Source organism: Anabrus simplex, chromosome 9, assembly GCF_040414725.1.
Source record: "Anabrus simplex isolate iqAnaSimp1 chromosome 9, ASM4041472v1, whole genome shotgun sequence".
Classification (NCBI taxonomy): domain Eukaryota; kingdom Metazoa; phylum Arthropoda; class Insecta; order Orthoptera; family Tettigoniidae; genus Anabrus; species Anabrus simplex.
In genome coordinates, this window is record NC_090273.1 from 64,572,485 (window position 1) to 64,593,848 (window position 21,364).

Genomic DNA, 21,364 nt, shown 5'->3' on the forward strand with positions numbered 1-21,364 from the left:
AAACAAGTCTGCCGCTACTGTGATCGCAGTGTAGAGAGTGTGCAATTCACCCGTTGTGGGCCAGTAGATGAATGTTTACTTACTTACACATATTTTTATTCTATACCTGAACCTCCTAGACGGTAACGCCGTCTCTCAGGCCGGAGAAATTTAATACGGTGAAGGAGATGTTCGGAGAGGGTGAGAGTGTTGGCGGTCGTGGCCTATACTAGGAACTGTCCCGGCATTAGCCTTAGTACAGGAAAATGGAAAACCATTCTTAGGACAGCCGACGGCCCGAATACAGAGGCATAGAGCCACGATAGAAGCGTCCTCTGGTCGGTTGGCCGGTCAGAGTGCTGAGCTTGTCTTTTGCAGCAAACCATTCGTCGAGCCTTTTTCCAACTTCCTCGAAATTCCTGAAGTGTTGCTCTGCGAGCGCGTGCCCCATTTAAGCGAGGAGGTGATAGTCAAATGGCGCCAGGTTGGGGCAGTACGGGGGGTGCGGAAGGATGTCGCATCCAAGCGATTTCAAGGTGTCTTTCACTGGTTTTGCTGTGTGAGACGTGGGATTGTCGTGTAAAAAAATCACTTTGCCATGTCTTCTTGCCCATTCCGATTCTTTTTCGATCAATTCGTAATTTAAGTTAATTATTTGTTGGTGTTGGCGTTGAGCATTAACGGTTTCCCCGGCAATTGCTCGTTCTCGCGCTTTTGTGGTCTACCGGAGCGCGCTGTCTTTCATATTGAAATCTTATCTTATCTTATCTTAATCTGTTTACCCTCCAGGGTTGGCTTTTCCCTCGGACTCAGCGAGGGATCCCACCTCTACCGCCTCAAGGGCAGTGTCCTGGAGCTTCAGACTTTGGGTCGGGGGATACAACTGGGGAGAATGACTAGTACCTCGCCCAGGCGGCCTCGCCTGCTATGCTGAACAGGGGCCTTGTAGAGGGATGGGGAGATTGGATGGGACAGGCAAGGAAGAGGGAAGGAAGCGGCCGTGGCCTTAGGTGCCATCCCGGCATTTGCCTGGAGGAGAAGTGGGAAACCACGGAAAACCACTTCCAGGATGGCTGAGGTGGGAATCGAACCCACCTCTACTCAGTTGACCTCCCGAGGCTGAGTGGACCCCGTTCCAGCCCTCGTACCACTTTTCAAATTTCGTGGCAGAGCCGGGAATCGAACCCGCACCTCCGGGGGTGGCAGCTAATCACGCTAACCACTACACCACAGAGGCGACCATATTGAAATCACCACGTTTAAATTGTCGAAACCATGTCTCACATGTTCTAATCAATGGAGCGTGTCCACCATATGTTTCTACCAGCAAACGATGACTTACAATAGCCTTTTTATTTTTATTAAATATGAAAAGCAATGTATGCCGCAAATGTTCTTTTCAGACACAAACGCCGACATGATCACTGAACGATACAACACAGACGCTAGTGTTTGACGGAATCACCTTGTGTGTGTTTGTAGGTTAATGTCAGACGAACAAACTGACGTATATGTCACATTCATACGTGCGTACTGTTCGCTGGTGCCATCTCTTAGTGAAACCGGAAAACACTTATGCACACACCTGGTAGGAACTCCGTAACAATGCGGCAGATATTTAAAAGCGCCTTTTGAAGTGAATGGATGTCGCTTGAGTGTTGCTAATGAACAATGTAGAAACTACCTGCCTCTGTGGATCCGTGGTAGAGTGTCGGCCTCCGAATCCCAAGGCAGCGGGTTCAAACCCGGCAGTGGTAGTCGGATTTCTGAAAAGCGCAAAAAAGTCCATTCGACACTGCATGTCGTACGATGTCGGCATGTAAAAGATCTCTGGTGATACATTTGGTATTTATCCGACAAAATCAATTAAATCTCAGCCATAGAAACCAAAGAGAGATCCGGTTTACTTTGTCTGCCATCTAGCGGACCTAGAGTAAAACGGAACGTCGAAATTGACGAGCAGACAGCCAGATGGCGTCAAATCGAAATGTCTGCACACGGTAGCTGAGGCCATACGATTATTATTATTACTATTATTATTATTATTAATGTAGAAACTTGGGAATCATCCCAGTACGTGATCAAACTATTGGATGCACGTTTATATTTTTACAGCTATTTCTGTTTACAGGTTGCAAGCATTTGCGCAGGTAGTTTCTACGAGAAATGCAGACTCCGTAACATTATCGTTATTATTACTAAGAATGGTAACAACCACTTACATTGCAGGCTCACTGTGCACGGAGTGAACTCAAGTGGAGATGTTGGCTTGGAAATGTAAGGATAGTAGTACAAAGAAAAGTTAGCAAGAGAAGTAAAGATAAGTGGACTCACTCTTTTCTGGTCTCTTCAATCCACCCAGGCAGGACTTTCTCAATTGTCAAGAATGCAGCCAGTCCTCTCTTCAACTCGAAGTTACCTACTGTCGTTGTTGGAGCAGTATCCTGCAATCAGTATTCCGCTTCTTTGTGCTTCGTCTAGCAGGAATGTGTTGTAAAAAAAAAGTCGTTCAACCCCCTTCCTCCCCACCACCCACACACACACACACACACACCGTGGGTGGAGCAACAGAATATATCTACGGCATACCCTTTCCGTCGTATGAGGACCTAAGGGATGGCCTCCCAGGGTCTCTCGACTGAGGAACGTGGGTTGGCGACCATGGGGCCTTTAACCTTGTCCCGGATTACTTCCACTTGTGCCAGGCTTTATACTATCCGACTTCCATTGGTCAACTATTGTAGTTTGTCCATCCAGACGGTATCAGGTCTAGGGAGTGTTTCATTATCACGCCGTTCGTGGCCCTTGTCTGTCTTTGACTGATACCTTCATTTTCGAAGTGTCGTATCCGTTCCATTTTTCTCTAGTTGTCTTTCTTTGGCCGATACCTTTGTTTTTCGAACAGCCGGATCCTTTCCTTATTTCCCTCTGATTAGTGTTAATAAAAGATTGTTACCCAGTTGTACTTCCTCTTAAAAGAAAAACAAAACCACCACCACCACCACCACCACCACCACCACCACCACTACCACCACCACCACCACCACCACCAAGGGGGTTTCGATTCTCCACTCAGCCACCCTCGAGATGGTCTTCTGTGGTTTCCAATTTCTCCTCCAGGCAAACGCCGGGATGGTACCTCACTTCAGGCCACGGCCGCTTCCTTCCCTCTCCCTTGTCTATCCCTTCCAATCTTCCCATCCCCCGCAAGGCGTTTGTTCAGCACAGCAGGTGAGGCCACCTGGGCGATGTACTAGTCCTCCTTCCCAGTTCTAACGCCCGACCAAAAGTCTCAGGCTCCAGGAGACTGCCCTTGAGGCGGTATAGGTTGGATCCCTCGCTGAGTCCGAGTAGAAAACCAACCCTGAAGGGTAAATGGATTAAGGAGGAAGGAAGGAAGGAAAGAAAGAAAGAAAGAAGGAAAGAAAAGAAAGAAAGAAAGAAAATAACAACAATAATTATAATAATAAGATATGTAGTACCTGGAAGACTCCCCACGATATTTAGATGAGCAACATTTGATAACGAATTCGACACAGTTTCTCAAGTAAACAACTTTACATACCTAGGAGAAGTCATTCAAATCTCAGGATTAAAACGCGAGGCAAATAAGGAGAAAATCTCTAAATTACAAAAAGCCTACCGAATCACCTGAAATTCATATAACAAAATTTCAATGTCTAGGAAAGTAATACAAAGGTGTTATGATATAGCAATCCGACCCGAAACAGTATTTGTACCGGAAATCTTAATCATAGTTGGTAGATTATTAATGAAACACATAGAAAAGAAAAAGGGAAAATTCTTCGGAAAATTTTCGGTCCACTCTTAGAGATGGAATCTACTTGAAAAGGAAATCTTAGAAAATATACTGTTACGCCAAAAAAATCTCACAGATCTCTGAAATACTATGAGCATATTCTCTGAATGAGCGAAGAAGTAATTTTCAAACTTGTCCTTTAATTAAAAGTCAAGAACAACTGGCTTAGTGAAACTGAAACAGACCTCCAGAAAATTAACATCGCCGAGGACATTATACGGGATAAATATACATTCCTAACACTAATCAATAATCACCAATTTGAAGGCGAAACAAACACCAGAACCACTAACACCTGGGCAGAAGAACGCAGGAAAAGCTTAGTGAGAGGATGAAGAGATTTAAGAAGAAGAAAGCACAAACATTGTCAAATGAGTTCAAACGCGCTCTCTTAATAATAATAATAATAATAATAATAATAATAATAATAATAATAATAATAATAATAATAATAACAATAATAATTGTACCGTGAGGTACACCTCTACGCCGCACGTTTAAATCTTGCGCCAATTAAAACTCCCCTACAGGAGAAACTCTGAATTTAAAACTAGACCTCTTTAAACTTTTGCTCACAAGGTGTCACTACGTTAATTTTATGATTATGAAATTGCCAATACTGTGTGAATTTCAACTTGTTTTGTTTTCTGTTCCTCAATAAGTGTGGACACTCTCTCATAGATGTCTCTACTAAAAAACTATGATCATGCACCCTGGTGCGAAGTGAAGGAACTTTATTTGAAGAAATTTTGTATTCATAAGTTTGTTCTTTACTAAATTTCGTTCATTCATTTGTGGGTTGGCAATATTTATCTTTCTTTCCGCCAGTTTCGAATTCAGCCAATCCAGAATTTCTGTAATTAATTTTCAGCCAATCACCGGCTTGTTCTTCGATTTGGTGTGTATCTGTAAAGTATCCAATAAAATTGAGAGGGTGTGGCTTAATTATTCCTGAAAGGTCTCGAACCTTCCCCGAGGGTATATAAACTGCTGATTTTCACATCTCTTGGCCACTTAATCTACGTCTAACTAAGTGTGTGGTTGTAAAGCAGGGGACGGGTGGCGCCTCTTTCATCAGGCAGCAGGTCTTCAGTAAGGTAATGGCCATTTAACATCCTTATTTCTTGCTTGCTGAGCAGTTTAACGCGCAGGAAAGGTTCGAAGCTTTTGTCATGTAACCTACCTTTCTGTAATGTAAATTTCTGCCGGCTTATGTAAATATCTTTAATTGTAAATCGGGGATAGAGAGTGCTTTACCCTCTCGAGCTCCCCTTCATTTTGGTTTGAGGTGACTACGTTTTGGTAACTGATTTTCTTCTCTTCCCTAATGTTTAAATTTCTTTCTTATACGGGTCACCTCCATAGTTTGGGAATAGCCCCTGTGTCTTCGGCCTAGTGCATTTTAGGTTTTAGGATGAGTATTTAGGAGGGCAATCACGCGCCTCCATTCCTGTTGTATTTCAGGCCATTTACTTATCCGGTTCTTTCTCTGCTTAGGCCCAGTAGGTTGGATACAAGATACCCCCTTATAAGTCTTGGTTCTAAATTGCCATACCGTTGTTATTGTTGTTAAAGTTTTGTACTTGCTAGAAATGGGAAGGCAGGGGCCGTGACTTTGAGAAAGGTACAATCGCAGCATTTGCTTGGATTTGAAATGGGGAAACCACGGAAAAAATTGATAGCAAGTAATTGGATGTCTGTTATTGCCTTGAATAGGCGTGGAAGACTGAGAGCGTGTCAGCTCTTTTCCTGTGTTGTAAAAGTGTCTCAGGGAGGCTTGATATTCCAATTGTGAGCAAGCGCTCCATGTATTAGGGGTTTTCTGCCCTTTTGAACAAATTGTTGCTGGGTAAAAGTTGAACTAGGGGCTCAGAATTGTTAAATTAGGGCTTGCTACCCCAAGAATGCTTAAAGGTTGAAATCTTGGATCCTTATAAGTCTTGGTTCTAAATTGCCATACCGTTGTTATTGTTGTTAAAGTTTTGTTATTCTTGTTTGTTAAAACTTAACCTTGTTAAGGTTTTATATTAACTTTGATTTGGTAGTTAGACCCATTCACTCCGGCACCTTCTTTCACCTCTGCTGTTCCACAGATGCCCCGGAACAATAATAATAATAATAATAATAATAATAATAATAATAATAATAATAATAATAATAATAATAATAATAATAATAATAATAATAATAATAATAATAATAATAATAATAATATCGAGCGAGTTGGCCGTGTGGTTAAGGTCGCGTAGCTGTGAGCTTGCTTTGGGAAGATAGTGAGTTCGAATTCCACTATCGGTAGCCCTGAAGATGGTTTCCGTTGATTCCATATTTTCACACCAGGCAAATGCTGCGACACATTTTAGTCGCCTCTTACGACGGGTAGGGAATACGGTGGATGTTATTCTATTACCCTTAGCTACAGGGGAGTGTCCGAGGTAATGTTCGGCTTGTCATTTCTGTAGCTGTACAGTCCATGCGGATGAGTTACATGTACGGCTGTGTGAGAGAGTTCTCTGTGAGAGCAGGTGAAATTGTACTTGCTAGAAATGGGAAGGCAGGGGCCGTGACTTTGAGAAAGGTACAATCGCAGCATTTGCTTGGATTTGAAATGGGGAAACCACGGAAAAAATTGGAACCCGTCTATCTCTCGTGTGCAGAGGGTCGTACCGCGCTAACCAGTTCGGTCACCGAGTACACAAGAAGAACCTCAAATCCGCGGATCTGAAGATTAAACATGCCAATTGTCGCTAAGAATTGAATATAAACCAATCATTCTTTTCAGAGGAATTGGCACCTTCTAAATTCAGGCAGACTCAACTCTTGTTTCGACTGTACTGGTCACCCTTAGCGATACAAAATTACCTCCACTGCTCAAGCAGTCTGCTATATTGGCTCGCTGTTTCCTGCCCGGTCTTTGTAATTTTCTGCCTCGCCTTGACACTTCTCTAGTTAATGATATTGTCTCCATCGGAGTTATCGATTCCTTACAGTTGACTGCTGTCGAGGAACAGTTTCGTCTTGTACAGCTTTTATATCTTTGTATTGCAAATGAACCATTGTTTGAATATCCATGAACCTTACAGCCACCTCACTCGTGTGGACTTCCTGTCCTAGCTCCAGGAAGAATTTAACTAACCTGGAAGCACTGCAAACTTCCTTCGTCATTTTTATCATAATTATTAATTAATTTATATTTAATAATTTCTTTTTCTTCTACTTATTCCTTTAGCTCTTTAATGGTTTCTCTTCAGACACCATCTTCTGCAGGGTTACTTTTTTCTCAACAGAATCTAATGTTTAGACAAAGTACGATAATTATATTCCTTCCAAGTTTAAAGGCTGAAGAGATCTTGGGTGATAATCCCTTTCATTTGCCATTTTAAAACAGACACACACGATTGACATGACATGGGGTTTCATTGCCGCCAAAATAAAGTACACATAATGGCCACCTGATCGCGCTGAACAGTCCACGTACTTACCTCAGCTACTAACGAAATATTGTGGACCGGTCGAAACTGGCTACAGACAGGCAGGAAATGAATTCGGCCCTCTTACAGTAATGACTAAACGTATAAAAGGCGTGAACCGAAAACAGATTAGGTTAAGATAAATTATCATAAGGTTGCCCGAACAAATAAAAAATGAGCACAAAATAAACAAGAAGGAGACATAAGGAAAATAGTTACTCTCGTACATAGTCTTTGAAGTATTCTAAAATACATACGAGTCTTTCGACTCTTTAATAACCATCTCATAAAATTCTTGCATTTATCTTATTCAACAGAGGCATAGGGAAGAGCAATACCAATTGGTTCCGTTAATACCAGACAGTGGTACATAAGGTTTGTTGAAAAACATTTCTTTCATTAGAACGAAGCATCAATTAGATATAATATAGCGGCTTTTAAAGAAGAAAGAAATATTGTCGCCGCTCCAGATAAAACAAAAGTAATCCAACAACCCGTCAAACCTTTTCAAGAAAAAGCATCCAACAATTTTCAAATAGTCAGAATCTCTCAGGAATTTAGGTAGTAGAAGCAAAGCGGGCAGAAAAGAATAATTATACAATATAAGGAGGTTATCATCATCATCATCATCTGTTTACCCTCCAGGTTCGGTTTTTCCCTCGGACTTAGCGAGGGATCCCACCTCTACCGCCGCAAGGGCAGTGTCCTGGAGCTTCAGACTCTTGGTCGGGGGATACAACTGGGGAGTATGACCAGTACCTCGCCCAGGCGGCCTCACCTGCTATGCTGAACAGGGGCCTTGTGGAGGGATGGGAAGATGGGAAGGGATAGGCAAGGAAGAGGGAAGGAAGCGGCCGTGGCCTTAAGTTAGGTACCATCCCGGCATTCGCCTGGAGGAGAAGTGGGAAACCACGGAAAACCACTTCCAGGATGGCTGAGGTGGGAATCGAACCCACCTCTACTCAGTTGACCTCCCGAGGCTGAGTGGACCCCGTTCCAGCCCTCGTACCACTTTTCAAATTTCGTGGCAGAGCCGGGAATCGAACCCGGGCCTCCGGGGGGTGGCAGCTAATCACGCTAACCACTACACCACAGAGGCGGCTAAGGAGGTTATAAGGAGGATAAAAGGACGTTGCCATAGTTACCGAAGCAAAATAAGCATGAGTCAAAGATCATAATTTGAATAGGAAATAAGATCCCGAAATAGGTAAATAAAATGTCTGAGAAAGCCAGGGACATCGATAAGATTATCTAATAATAATAATAATAGTAATAATAATAATAATAATAATATTAATAATAATGCTAAAGACAAACGTTCATAAGGCACCGAAAAATAACACCGATCCGACAATCACACAACGCACATATACACATAGAAACCAAATGTGCAAAGTAGAATAAAATATAGTATCAAGGCACGTTACGATAATGACCGTAACAGCATGATAAAAGTCAGTCGATGGCTTATGAGCTTGATCCGAGAGTACAGATCAGATTATCTGGGTGGCCGCTACCTAGGCAAGGCTCACCCAGTCACCACAATAACCAAACAACACATAAGCTATGAAACATTTTCATATCGCATGAAATGGCGGACATGAATCGTACAGGATTAGATTTTCAAACATACAGTAGTACACAACACGGGCTCAAGCCATACGTCGCAGTCGAAGAGGATGTGTACCTAGTTTTTTTTGCTAGTTGCTTTACGTCGCACCGACACAGATAGGTCTTATGGCAACCATGGGACAGGAAATGGCTAGGAGTGGGAAGGAAGTGGCCGTGGCCTTAATTAAGGTACAGCACCAGCATTTGCCTGGTGTGAAAATGGGAAACCACGGAAAACCATTTTCAGGGCTGCCGACAGTGGGGTTCGAACCTACTATCTCCCGAATACTGGATACTGGCCGCACTTAAGCGACTGCAGCTATCGAGCTCGGTAAGAGGATGTGAACAGGTCTCAAATGTAAAGGAATTTACAAACAACCACATCGCAAACACACTCCTATAAAAAAGGATCAGTGTTACCTTTTCGTCCCTATGTAGGAACGAATATGTATCGAGTAAACATAAAGAAAAATGGAAGACAGGTCCGCCACAATGAACACAAAGAACAAAATACAGAACAGGGTTCACATATTACACTAACATAGCATAACTGTGGCAAGCCAAGGAAAAGGAAATTTAAACAAATACCTGGAATTCGAAGGATAAGAATCCAAACGTATTAAGTATTCATGTACGTTGACTCCAAGCAGAGATTAACGTAGGGAAAATCATAAATCATTTTATAGTACCATTTAGAAAATATCTCATAGCCTTGCATCTCCATCTTTTTTACCCAAGCCTTCTTCTTATCTTATAGTCAGAGAGCATACAAAGCAAGTTTTAGATTAAAAGAAATGCTTTGGCAATTCATAATTACATGTGGTGCCATCTCTCTCATCGGGAAGAAGTAGACGTCAAGTTAGATAACGTTTACCATTTTCAATTAACTGACTTATGACATCGATATCAGAGAATAAAATATGAAGACAATTAGGTGTGGCACAACACCAACACGTCACTGATGCCGCATGAGACCCTTGTACGGCATTAAAGGAGCTGTCGTGAGAGAGGGTGTCAGATGAGCCTGCAATCGCGGCATGTCATGCTTGGCCTCTCCGGTCCTCTGACCTCAATCCGTATGATTATTGGTTGTCGGAGTACCTGAAGTCGCAAGTTTACCGCGATCGTCGACCTCATTCGGGGTGCTAAATGACGACATATGACGGTAATTTCTCACCATATGTGGATATGCTGTACAGAGCTGTTCACAACATTCTACCTCGACTACAGGTGTTGCTGATGAATTATGGCCGACATGTTGAACATGTGTTATAAAGAATATCATCTTTGCTAAACTTGTGTATAGTACAGGTGCCATCTATTGCTCATTTAGTGTACTTTATTTGATGTCAATAAAATCCCATGTCATGTCATACATGTGTGTCAATTATTATCTCTTTACCTCCAATATTCCGTGAAGTGAAATATTAACGAACTTTTCGGTCACGGTCTATTTTGAGTCCTCACAAAAGGTGAACAATACCCTGATACGAAACTTCCTTTTTACTTTTTTCTTTCTTTTCTCTTATCTTCTCTTTTTAACGCTACCCCCCTCCACTACTGCACGGCAGAAGGTGAGCATTATCCACGGGTGACTCACTCCCACACTTCAAGTGCGGAGTGAAATAGTCGTAGTAGTAAGCAGGTGACAATAAATGAAATGAAGTTCATATTTATGATGGGAAGAGGCACAGTGGATGCATTTTTATTACGATGGAGTCACAAGAGAGTAGACTAGAAGGAAACGGATCTGAAGAAGGTATATGGCACAGTACCAAGGGAGCCAATATACTTGTACCTGAGGCAAAAGGGAGTAACAGAACAGATGGTGAAAATGGCGAGAGTAGAACAATGTTGTCCCCTCATAGTGGGGAGACAGAACAACTTGAGGTGAAGGTGGGATTACTTCAAGGATCTGCACTTGGCCCATTTGTCTTTGTCCTAATCATTGACATACTGAGTGAATCACAAGACGCAGGAGTAGCTGAGAGCTCTTTTTTTTTTTTACAGATGATATACAGAATGTATGCCTTTGCTGGCGAGTTGTAGTGTTTACAAGCAGTATGTCTTCTGGTATAGGCTATATCAAATTTGTTACTTTCATTGACCTGTCTCAGTCTCATCCTTGTATTTGACAATATGAAGGTGACTGAGGTATGAGTGATGCTAGTAATACCATTGCTTATGCAGCCAGTCCCTGTTATGAATTGTGTGAAAATATCGCTCATAGGGTCGGTTGATGCATGCATTTTAGTGGGCTTGGCAGACTGATGTGTAATAGCAACGGCTGGCTCGGTGAGGAAAGCAACGGGAAACAACCTCACTCCTCATTTCCCTAGTACGCCTCTTCAGTGACGTCTAGGCTATTTATGACAGCTGTTGGCGGAGCTGCAGAGGATCAAACCAGCCTTCAGGCTGAATACCCAACATACATACATACATACATACAGAGTGTATCTAAATTATACCGAAAAATAATCAGGGACGCTGTTCGTGTTATGTAAAGAGTGATGGTGCAGTCGGATTGGCGGAGAAAAATGTTCTTTTCGAGAAAATGAGGTTCGTTTGTTAGTTCGGGGCGTGCGATTGAAACTGACGAACTCTCCATATTTTCAGTGTCGGAGCACAAGCCGCTGCCCGCTGCTGTGCTTCATCAAAGGGAGGAGTGTGGTGTACGATAGACGGAGACAGTTAGTTTAGCGCAGTCGCTTCCCAGCCCCAGTGGGCAGCATAGAGCTTGTTCTGTCCGTACCGAGCGAGTTGGCCGTGTGGTTAGGGGCGCGCAACCGTGATCTTGCATTGGGTAGATAGTGGATTCGAACCCCACTGTCGGCAGCCCTGAAGATGGCTTTCCGTGGTTTCCCATTTTCATATCAGGCAAGTGCTGGGGCTGTACCATAATTAAAGCCACGGTCACTTCCTTCCTACTGCTAGCCCATCGTCACTGTAAGACCTATCTGTGTCGGTGCAACGTAAAGCATATTGTAAACAAAAGGTGTTCTGTCCATATTGGATACTAAGTTTGCGGTAAAAATTGGCCAGTATGGCTACGTTTCCGTGCACCAACAAATAAGTGACTGATATGCACCTAGCCTATGGCGCAGCAAATGATAACTGGAGAGAACTCGCACTGATTTATTTTTTCCGGCACACTGATCGTCGCCAATCTCATCATTGTAATTTCGTATCCATTGGGAAGCAACTGCCTGAAGGAGGCCGGAAGGAAACCTTCACATGATAGCAGTGTACACATTTCAGTATGCGTATAGTGTCAATATTTGGGCCGGCTACCATTTCACGGATACACAAATACCAATATCATTGAATTCTGAGCAATGTACAGATATAACTCTTATTTTATAACGAGTCGTCCAGTTGCAAAACCAGTTATGTGCAGACAAACAAATTTGTTACGCAACAAAGATACGAGGTTGAAATTTAGTAATTGAATAATAAACGTTCATTTTCGTTATACCACAAAATCTTCACAAAATATAACTTATAAAATCCAATGTATTTGCGAAAAACATTTGGACATAACGAGTTTTGCCGCAGTTTTGCGGAGATAAAAGGTATGTGCTGCAGCATATGGAATATAGTGTGCAGATTTATGGTGAACATGTTTTATTACTTACGTTTGAAAGTATTACACAATGAAAATAGCAAGAATATAAATAATTTTAAGGTTAGAACACAATGTTTTGATATCTAATCCCCGTTCTTTGATTTTATTATTACATCAAGAAATCATCACTCATTCAAAACGTTTTATAAGTTCTTTAACATTTTGTACAGTTATATTAACAATCCGTCATTTTCCTCAACAAAATCTCCCACATGAATGTCATAGTCAGGAAATTCACTGTTTAAAGTTTTCCGCTGGTCAAACAGTGTCTTTTAGAAAGTGAGGTCATCTTTCCTTATCCACTCTTTCCCTTAATGTTTGGTCAGCAATGTGCTCAGGTCGTTGAGCTTTTCTTTCTTAAAAGGAACCCCTTCCTCCACTGGTACTGGCACAATAGCAGAAAAGGGTTTCCCATGCTTCAATATGCTTTTCGCTTCCACCACAATCGCTGTTATAGTTTACTTCACCTCTTATCACACAGTTGCCTGATATTGTTCATGTAAGTATGATCCTCTTACAGGGTTCTGGGACATAAGGAGCTTTGCTGCATAACACACACTGTACATAACGACTTCTGCAGCAGTTCCAGTTATTTGTCACCTTCAAACGTATGGATGAAATTGACTTTGCTCACGTATTACATTACTGCATTGTGTATTTTGATGATCTGCATACAATGGCGGTGATAACTCATTTTGAGAAAAAATAGAAAGAACGGGTTTTACAACTGGACGACTCAATTTTTTAATTATATAGATACGCTGTACGATTAAACACTATTTACTTGGGCCGTATTTCTTTCCTCCTAGCCTGAATGGTGAGCAATATTATCGTTTAACGGTAGAATCACTGCTTGGATTACTGGAATTTATTCATCTGGGTATTCGGCACCGACTGTGGCCCTCCACCGCGAGTGAAATTTGGAGCCGGACTGAGTGGCTCAGATGGTTGATGTGCTGGCCTTCTGAAGCCAGCTTGGCAGGTTCTATGTTAGATCATTCCGAAGGTGCTCAGATACGTCAGCCTCGTGTCGATTGATGTACTGGCACGTAAAAGGACTCCTGCGTGACGAAATTCCGGCACCTCGGCGTCCCCGGAAAACTTCAAAAGTAGTTAGTGGGACGTAAAAACCAATCATTATTATCTGAAATTTGGATATTACATTTTTAAAAATGAAAAATAATCCATTCAGTTCAAGTGTATTTTTAAAAAGAGGAAATAATATTAAAGAATGAACTAGTTCGGACGTGGGTCTATAACGAATATAAAAATTAATACTTTTTTGAACGTCCTATAAAATATTATTTTGTAACTATTCTTCACATTATTTATTAAAATGCTCTCGCGGGCCGCATTATATGGCTTTGCGGGCCACATGCGGCCCGCGGGCCGCCATTTGGAAACTCCTGATCTAGAGGCAGGCAAAAGATCTGATGACGAGACGTTCTACTGAGTGATATTTTGACACGACGATAAGACAAGGTGGAAAAGAATGCTCACGGACCCCAATCTGAAACAAGGGATAATGGGGGTGAAGAAGAATTAATTTAAGGGAATCAACATTTATCCATTCTTTCGGAGCCTTCGAAGCTCTGTTATTTGTCATTGTCTATGAACCATCATTATACTGTAGAATGAAACATCTAGCATTGTGTTAATAAGTTGACGTAGTTCATATCGGGAAAAAATATTAATTACTAATGACACAGGCTGCGAAAGCCTTGGAATGTACTTTTTCCCCGTAGGAGGGAGCAAGCGTTCTGAACACTTAAGAATTTAAGAGTTAAAAGCGTGGCTCTCTGGGAGGTGGCATTAGATAAAGTAGTTCCCCTTACACAGTCCAATCCTTGAGATTACTTTGTGTTATGTGTCGATGCCATGCGAACCAGCCATCAGCCTGGGTCACTCTAGAATGAGTTGAGCTGGGCAGGAAGCAAGCATTACGTAGAGATGAAGGTCCGGCTACGATCAGTGAGATGCATTAGTTCTTTAACATTACTCTTCGCCTCGTCTGAGGAAAGGTCAGAAAATATATAGCCATTTCCAGAACGCAAAGCAACAAAATAAAGGAGTTTATTTAAGTATTCAAGTCTAACTGATGTTATTTGCATCAGTGCCATTCAGAAATTCTTTCCAAACAAAGCAAAGAGAAAATGTACTAAGCATTAAACATTACGCACGTCTCTGTTTTACCCTGACTTAATTCATAAATTGTTTGCAAATTTATTTCATGTGGCTGTTACTAGCTTTTACTCTGCATTTTGACAGTGTGAGCTAGATCTCCCTTGGGTGATGTATAAATGAGGTAGCGGAATTTTGTCCCGCAGGAGTTCTTTAACGTAAAGAAACTCGATGCGACGTTGAGTGTCCACTACGACGTGATCACTCCTAGCGCGACTGTCTCGAATCCGATAGATGTGGAGGAGAACTCCTAAATCCTCCATTCCTCCAGTAAGGATAACTTATAAGATGTTATCCCGTCAAAAAGAATAGCATAATGAGCACCAACAACAACAACTCAAACAACGAGAACACATGAACATATTTATGATTAAGATAACAGAACTTACAGCTCGCTACTTCCATGGTGCACACTTGGCTGTCGAGAGGGAACTTGGAGAGATCCATCATGCAGGAGAAAGACAGCTTCAGTCTGAAACAAGGAACAGATGATCATTGACAATACCGCTGTCACTAATACTATTTAACATGGCAAGCCATTGGAATAATATACAACTATGTAAGACAACTGAATCTATATATATATATAAGAAAACGAATTAATAAGAACAGCTATTTCCTGTTCGTTCGGCCGCTCTACTGGCTTCGTTTTGTAAAATTTTCTGTGGAATTTCCTGCCGGTGAATCATTAGGCATTGATAGGTCTAGGAGTTTATTCAATTTAGAGTAATGCTAAACTCAGGTCGTGCCTTTGCTGACAGGACCTAGCGTTTACAGTGCACTATGTCCTCTGGTATAGGCTAGAGCAATTTTGTTACTTTCATAGATCTGTCTCTGTCTTATCCTTGGCTTTGACAATATGAAAGTGACTGAGGTATGAGCGATGCTAGTAATGCCATTCCTTATGCAGCCAGTCCCTGCTATGAATGGTGTGAAAATATTGCTCATAGGGTCGGTTGGTGCATGCATTTCAGTGGGCTTGGCAGACTGATGTGTAATAGCAATTCTGGCTCGGTAAGGAAAGCAACGGGAAACTACCTCACTCCTCATTTCCCTAGTACGCCTCTTCAGTGATGCCAAGGCCATCTATGACAGCTGATGGCAAAGCTGTTGAGGATCCTACCAGCGGCATCGCTGACGGACTGAACATACATACAAACTCAGGTCACTAGACGACCACTCCAACAATGGCAAACGAAGGCTTGGGCTAGCCCGCAATATATTCTGTGTTTAGCGGGTTGCACAAAATTAAGGAGCAATATCATTACGTAAAGATAGTGGCGAAGCTAAACGATTATGCTAGCCCGCAATACATTCTGTGCTTAGCGGGTTGCACACAATTAAGGAGCAATAATATTACGTAACGACATCGGCGAAGCTAAACGATTATGCTAGCCCGTAATACATTCTGTGCTTAACGGGTTGCACACAGTTAAGAAGCAATATCACGTAAAATCGTCGGCGAAGCTAAACGATTATGCTAGCCCGTAATAAATTCTGTACTCAGCGGGTTGCACCCAGTTAAGGAGCAATATCATTACGTATAGAGAGTGGCGAAACGAAATGATTATGCTAGCCCGCCATACATTATGTGCTTAGCGGGTTGCATACAGTTAAGGAGCAATATCATTACGTAAAAGATAATGGCGAAGCTAAACGATTATGCTAGCCCGCAATACATTCTGTGCTTAGCGGGTTGCACACAGTTAAGGAGCAATATCATTACGTAAAGACATCGGCGAAGCTAAACGATTATGCTAGCCCGTAATACATTCTGTACTAAGAGGATTGCACACAGTTAAGGAGCAATATTATTACGTAAAACATAATGGAGAAGCTACACGATTATGCTAACCCGTAATATATTCTGTACTTAGCAGGTTGCACACAGTTAAGGAGCAATATCATTACGTAAAACATAATGGAGAAGCTAAACGATTAAAAATGACAGACAACTACCGGCAAGTATGCAATTTCAACCGAACTTGGTACACATACGCCTTAATACTAATTGGAGAGAAATGCTGTGGGAATAAGACACCCGTAACACCCCTGTGGATGGGGGTTGGGAGGGAATGATATGTACAAATAATCGGAAACGACCAATTTTAATGTCAGTCCATTCCTTTTGGAGTTGCTGAGATGAATTGGGATACTCCGGATGCCGTTTAAGTCTCCATCGGCGTGCAAGGTGAGAAGGAGTGAAATTCAAAATGGCCGAGATTATGGATGTATGTATGTTCCAGCATAACTCTCAACCAAACAATATCTGAAGAAAATTACGGTGGAGGAAGGACATTCCTAGCACCCCTATTGTTGGGGGTTGGGAGGGAGTGACATGCAAAAATGATCAGAAATGACCTGTAGTATTGTGAAACCCATTTCGGGGTTGCTGAGATGAATTGTGACACTCTGGATGACGTTTAAGTCCAAGTTCAGCCTCCTTTGGTATGGGGGATAGAAGGAGTTAAAAAGAAAATATCCAAAATGATCGAGATTTGTATTGAATCCACAGTTTTCGGGTTCGTCAGGCATATAGGTGGTAGTCCAAATGCCATTTGGAATCGTGCACTGTACATCATGTCTATAGCACGGCGCGTAAATATATACGGTTACAACTTATGTATTTTAAAATGATCACCTACTTCCTATACAATTTGCGCTGCCACAAATACAAAGTTCCATGCGAAACAAATAATCTGAAACTAAAACTTTAAATTAAATACGTAACAATAATTCTAAAACTACAAGATAGTTCGTAAAATATCAAAACGTCACAATAAAGAAATTTACAAAAAGTCGCTGCACACATAATTAACAGGTAGGCTAATACAAATCGAAAAAGGAAACATTAAAAGAGTACACGGGAAATATATGGAGAAATTTCATACAAATATACGTTTTCTGACCTACTTATAGTGAATGCTGCGGAGCAGGACGGGTCCTCTAATAATAATAATAATAATAATAATAATAATAATAATAATAATAATAATAATAATAATAATAATAATAATAATAATAATAATAATAATTGTACCGGGCGGTACACCTCTACACCGTTTATTTAAAAGTTGCGCCAGTTGAAACTCCTCTTCTGGAGGAAGGTTGAACTTTATCTATTCTATTAATTCTCTACTTTCTCAGAAGATGTCACCACGTGGAAAATTTTGAGTTTTTGAACTGTGTCACTTTTGATGTGTTTTTGTTTCGCTTGAAGTAAGAAGTGTGAACTTTCTCTTCTAGAGGACACTACTGAAGAATTACAATAGTGCAACCTAGTGCGAAATCAAAGAACTATTTTGTTGGAGAAATTTTTATTTCAAGAGTTTGTTCTTTGTTAAATTTCTTTCTGTCATGGTTTAAGTTGGCTGTATACCCCTCTTTTTCCCCTTATTTTGGATCTAGCCAATCCCGAATTTCTTTAATTAATTTTCCACCAATAATGTGTTTCTTCTTCCTCTATGTAGGGGTTTCTTTTCCCTAGCCAATAAAAACTTTGAGGGAGGGTGTTTTATTTCCCCTAACGCCTAGAATCTTCCGCGAGAGGATATAAACTGCTGATTTTGGGGTCTCCGGGCCACTTCTGTTCCATCTTTCAGTGTATTAAGTACATAGCAGGAGGCGGGAAGCGCCTCTTTCTTCTTCAGCCGTTCAACACCAGGTAATGGCCTATTAATAACTTCTTTTTTGCTAGGTCGGCAGTTTAACACTCGCGGCGGGTTCGAAGCATTTCCATCATGTAACCTTTTCCTAAAATGTAATTACTCTTTTCATCTTTTCTTGTAAAGCTACATATTGGGATAGAGAGTGCTAACCCTCTCGAGCTCCCACTCACATTTGTTTCGAGGTGAACTTATTTTCTCAAACTATTCTTCGTTTATGTAATGTAAAGTGTTCTTCTCTAAGTCACCTCTGTAGTATGGGATTAGCCCTTGCGTTAGCGGCCCAGAGCCAGATTAGGTTTTAAAAAAAAACAAAGTGTATTAGGAGTGCAAGATCGCCTCCTCTCAAATTGTTATTTTAGAGGTCATGTAATCAACCTTCCTTTCATGTAATAGACCTCTGTAGGTTGGGTATTTTACCCCTGTGAATACGTCCTTAGAGGACAGCTTGAAGGTAGAGTTTGGTGTGGCCTTTGAGAGGCTTAAATTTTAAGAGCGGATCGCTCTTTTGAAAATGGAGTGTCATATGCCTCGTGGAGGCTTTTCTGTGTAATTCGGAGCCAGGGGCTCCTAGGGATGAATGGGGTTTTCTGCCCCTCTGTTAAAACTTGTGTTTGTGGTAAAACTGAGCTGATCGCTGAAGTTAGGGCGTGAAGCCCAAAACCTGTAAATATTGTATCTCCCCTTGTTTTGCTACATTGTACCTGCCATGTCTGTTATTGCTTTGTTTTTGAAAAGAAAATATAACCTAGTTAAATTTTAAATTAATTTTACATTAACCTTGATTCCGTAGTTTGAAACCCATTCACGCCCGCACCTTCTTACGCCTCTACCTACCGCTAAAACACGGTAACAATAATAATAATAATGAGAATTTTTCAACATGTCTAGGAAAGTAAGAATAACAACCCGTAGATCCAGAGGATAAAGAACGTCATGGAAGAAGCTTGGAAATAGTACATCCTTGGATGACACCACTAAATGTAAGGCAACTAGAGGATACAGATTTATAGTTTTAGAAACTGTTTGCAGTATGATATCTTATTCTTGTACATGTGCTGACTTGTGTCAAGAAATCATACTAATAATACAGTTAAGGCTTGCATTAGTTAATTATTTTGTGTAAACAATATTTAAAATGTTCTTTTCCTATTTACCGCAAATGACATGTTTGAATATACAGGGACCATTTTCTCTTAGCCTATTAGAGCAATTTTGCTGAAATTTATTACAGTTAATTTAGATACTTAATTTTACAATTATGTGCAATAGCTTTTTTTCAGATACATTTTAAAAGAAGATATATGTAGCATAACAATTTTTGCAAAAATTAAAATTTTTTCTTTAAAAACCAAGACATTTAAACAAATTCTGTTGTACAGAGTTCATTATTTGATTTTATATCGTCACCGCAAATATTTAACGCTCATAGCGAATGGTGATCCTTGAGAAAAGGCAAATTAAGGTGCCTTCAGGATACAGAAGAAGAACGCGAAGATCGACTGTCTCTGAAGTGTAAGAGAGGACCATGAGTCCTAACTTCACCACTACGAATAAAGGAAAATATAATAATAATATTAATCATAACAATATTAATAATAATATAGCCACCAAACTCCAGAAAGCGTACATAGTAACATGGAATCAGTATAATAAAAGAGTGATAGCGCACAGTGCGAAACTTCTTTACACGACAATTGTTTTGCTGGAAGCCTTATATGCCTCAGAAAATACCTTGCAGGCCACGCTAAAATTGACGAAATTCTAAAACAAGAACGAAAAATTCTTAGGAAATTATATGGTCCCACTCGTGTAAATGGCATTTTGACTAAACGGAAAGCTACAGATCTGTACACAGCAACATATACTGTAAGTTTACAGATGCCGTACATAGGAGACGCTTGATATTCTATGGTCACGTCTGTGGAATGGGCAGGACAATTAACTATAATTAATTCATGCGGTTAGGGGCGCGCAGCTGTGAGCTTTCATCCGAGAGATAATGGGTTCGAACCCCACAGTCGGCAGCCCTGAGGATGGTCTTCTGTGGTTTCCCATTTTCACACAAAGCAAATACTGAAGTTGTAGATTAATTAAGGCCGCTTCCTTCTCACTTACAGCCCTTTCCTCTGCTATCGTTGCCACAAGACCTATCTGTGTCGGTGCGACGTAAAAGAACTTGCAAAAATAGAAAGAAAGACAAATAACTCTACGTTCAGATACATTTAGAGTGCTCTGTTGTTTGATACAATTCAGTCCACGCATCATTTCCTAATAACGCTGTATTGCATGGTATAACTTTTACTGCGATAATTCAGGGAGTTTTCATTGTTTTACATGTTCGTAAGTTAGGGCAAAGCTATAATATTTAGCAAAGCATTAACTCTCGAATCGGAAACACAGACTGTGCGTGCTAAATTGACCGTAGAACAATCAGTTTGATCCTAGTGAGCTTTGACGATGAATGAATGTGTTTCCGGACATATTTTGTTCGAGTTTCAGAGAATATGATTATACATCTGCCCCGCAGTCGAACTCAAATGAGCCAGAAATTACAACATGGCATATCAAATCCTATTCATAAGTGAGGTGGTGAGATAAAAAACGGGACTAGTCATCATTTTGGTTCTATATGAGTTGTTACTGTAGTTCTTTTTTTTATATGATTCGCATATGTTGATGCTAAAATGGGACTTGTTCAGTAACCCTTTCCCTATCTAAACCAGTGTTGAAATTTTGTGTCGTGCCGAAGTGAAGTTTGGGACAGTGATTAAGAGTGAAATCTGGCGACCAAATAAAATATTAACATAATTGTCTAACTTAATATCCTGGGATATTTAGTAAGAAAATCCTTTTGTATTATCCCTTCCACGCCTTTGCTGGCGAAGTGTAGTGTTTACAGTGCACTATGTCTTCTGGTATGGGCTATATCAAATTTGTTACTTTCATTGACCTGTTTCAGTCTCATCCTTGGCTTTGACAATATGAAAGTGACTGACGTATGAGTGATGCT

The 21,364-nt window shown here is 40.9% G+C and overlaps 1 protein-coding gene across 1 annotated transcript in view; it reads right to left on the reverse strand.

Annotated features, from left to right (window-relative positions):
- LOC136881056 (glycine receptor subunit alpha-3) overlaps positions 1-21,364 on the reverse strand; it is an 865,119-nt gene that overhangs the window by 119,311 nt on the left and 724,444 nt on the right. Inside the window, exon 5 of the mRNA XM_067153659.2 lies at positions 15,076-15,158. Within this exon, the coding sequence (XP_067009760.2) occupies positions 15,076-15,158 (83 nt within the window). The remainder of the gene's footprint in view (positions 1-15,075; positions 15,159-21,364) is intronic.